General features: G+C 45.7%; 1 protein-coding gene across 2 annotated transcripts in view; it reads right to left on the bottom strand.

The window, feature by feature from the left end:
• Window positions 1-604: 604 nt before the first annotated feature.
• The window catches only part of LOC139025140 (uncharacterized), an 8,482-nt gene continuing 7,582 nt past the window's right edge, over window positions 605-1,504 (bottom strand). The window contains exon 3 of one of the 2 annotated variants that reach the window (XM_070440195.1): window positions 605-1,046. In XM_070440195.1, the coding sequence (XP_070296296.1) occupies window positions 892-1,046 (155 nt within the window). In that variant the 3' untranslated portion in view covers window positions 605-891. Of the gene's footprint in view, window positions 1,050-1,504 lie in introns of both variants that reach the window. The other variant, XM_070440194.1, reaches the window with a different exon arrangement.

Here is a 1,504-nt window from a genome sequence, read left to right on the forward strand (position 1 = left end):
ACCCTTTCCTTGCAGTCCTCCCTCTCTCTTTTTAAACCCTTTCCTTGCAGTCCTCCCTCTCTCTTTCTAAACCCTTTGGAGGCGTGCATGGCCACGCAGTCGTAAGTGAACAGGGAGTACAGGAGAGGGCTGAGAACGCACCCTTGTGGGGCCCCAGTGTTGAGGATCAGCGGGGTGGAGATGTTGTGTCCTACCTTCACCACCTGAGGATGACCCGTCAGGAAGTCCAGGACCCAGTTGCACAGGTTGGGGTTCAGACCCAGGGCCTCCAGCTTAATGATGAGCTTGGAGGGTACTATGGTGTTGAATGCTGAGCTATAGTCAATGAACAGCGTTCTTACATAGGTATTTCTCTTGTCCAGATGGGATAGGGCAGTGTGCAGAGTGATGGCGATTGCATCGTCTGTGGATCTATTGGGGCGGTATGCAAATTGGAGTGGGTTTAGGGTGTCAGATAGGGTGGAGGTGATATGATCCTTGACTAGTCTCTCAAAGCACTTCGTGATGACAGGTGAGTGCTACGGGGCGATAGTCATTTAGATCCATACGTTACCCAAACACACATTACAGCAAGACACCACGTCAAGTCCTCTGTGAAGTATATTTTTATTCTAAAACCACGTGACATGGCATCTCTCTCTTGATGTTGTCACGCTCAAAACATTATTAAAATGAATAACAAAGAAACTATTACATAAAAAAATAAAAAATAAATGATAATCAAGAACTTACAGAAGGAAAGTAAAACACTTATTTTGAGCTTTTTACATTCTGACATTTTATAGATCAAATAAAGGTGCTATTTACGTCTTGATCTCAGTGAAGACGCTATCTGAACATACAGGGGCAAAGGTCAGGGCTGGAGCCGAGTAACACCCTGTCACTCAAGGGTCAAAGGTCAGGGCTGGAGCCGAGTAACACCTTGTCACTCAAGTCGAGGTCCAGGCTAAAGCCCACCCTTCTTATGGGCGGAGTCAGCGTGACATCACTGGTACAGAAGTTGTTGAAGCTGTCTCCATCACTATCACCATGAGCCTGCTTCTCTCCTTCTGTTAGAGACAGAGAGAGAGACGAGGAGAGAGAGACAGTGAGAGAGACGAGAGAGACCAGAGAAGAGCAGTATGACGAGAGAAGAACCGCAGAGAGGAGAATCCGACGAGCAGAGAGGGAGAGAACAGCGACATGAGAGAGACACCACGGACTCAACAGAACGAGAAGAAGAGAGGAAGCGCAGAGAGAGAGACAGTAACAGAGACAGCGCGAAAAAGAAGACAGCAGAAGAGATAGACATAAGAGATGATGAAGATAGAGAGAAGAGAGAGAGAGAGATTTGAGAGAGAGAAGAGAAGATGCAGAGAAGAGAATAGAGATGAGTAAAAGATATTAGAAGAGCAAACGAAGAGAAAAAAAAAAAAAAGAGAGAAACGATTTCTACTAACACACAAAAGCAAATTATTGAGATTCAGAGGACCAGAGAGAGAAAACACAAGAGAACGGGAAGATT

This window comes from Salvelinus sp. IW2-2015, unplaced genomic scaffold (genome assembly GCF_002910315.2).
Source record: "Salvelinus sp. IW2-2015 unplaced genomic scaffold, ASM291031v2 Un_scaffold2296, whole genome shotgun sequence".
NCBI classification, from domain to species: Eukaryota; Metazoa; Chordata; class Actinopteri; order Salmoniformes; family Salmonidae; genus Salvelinus; species Salvelinus sp. IW2-2015.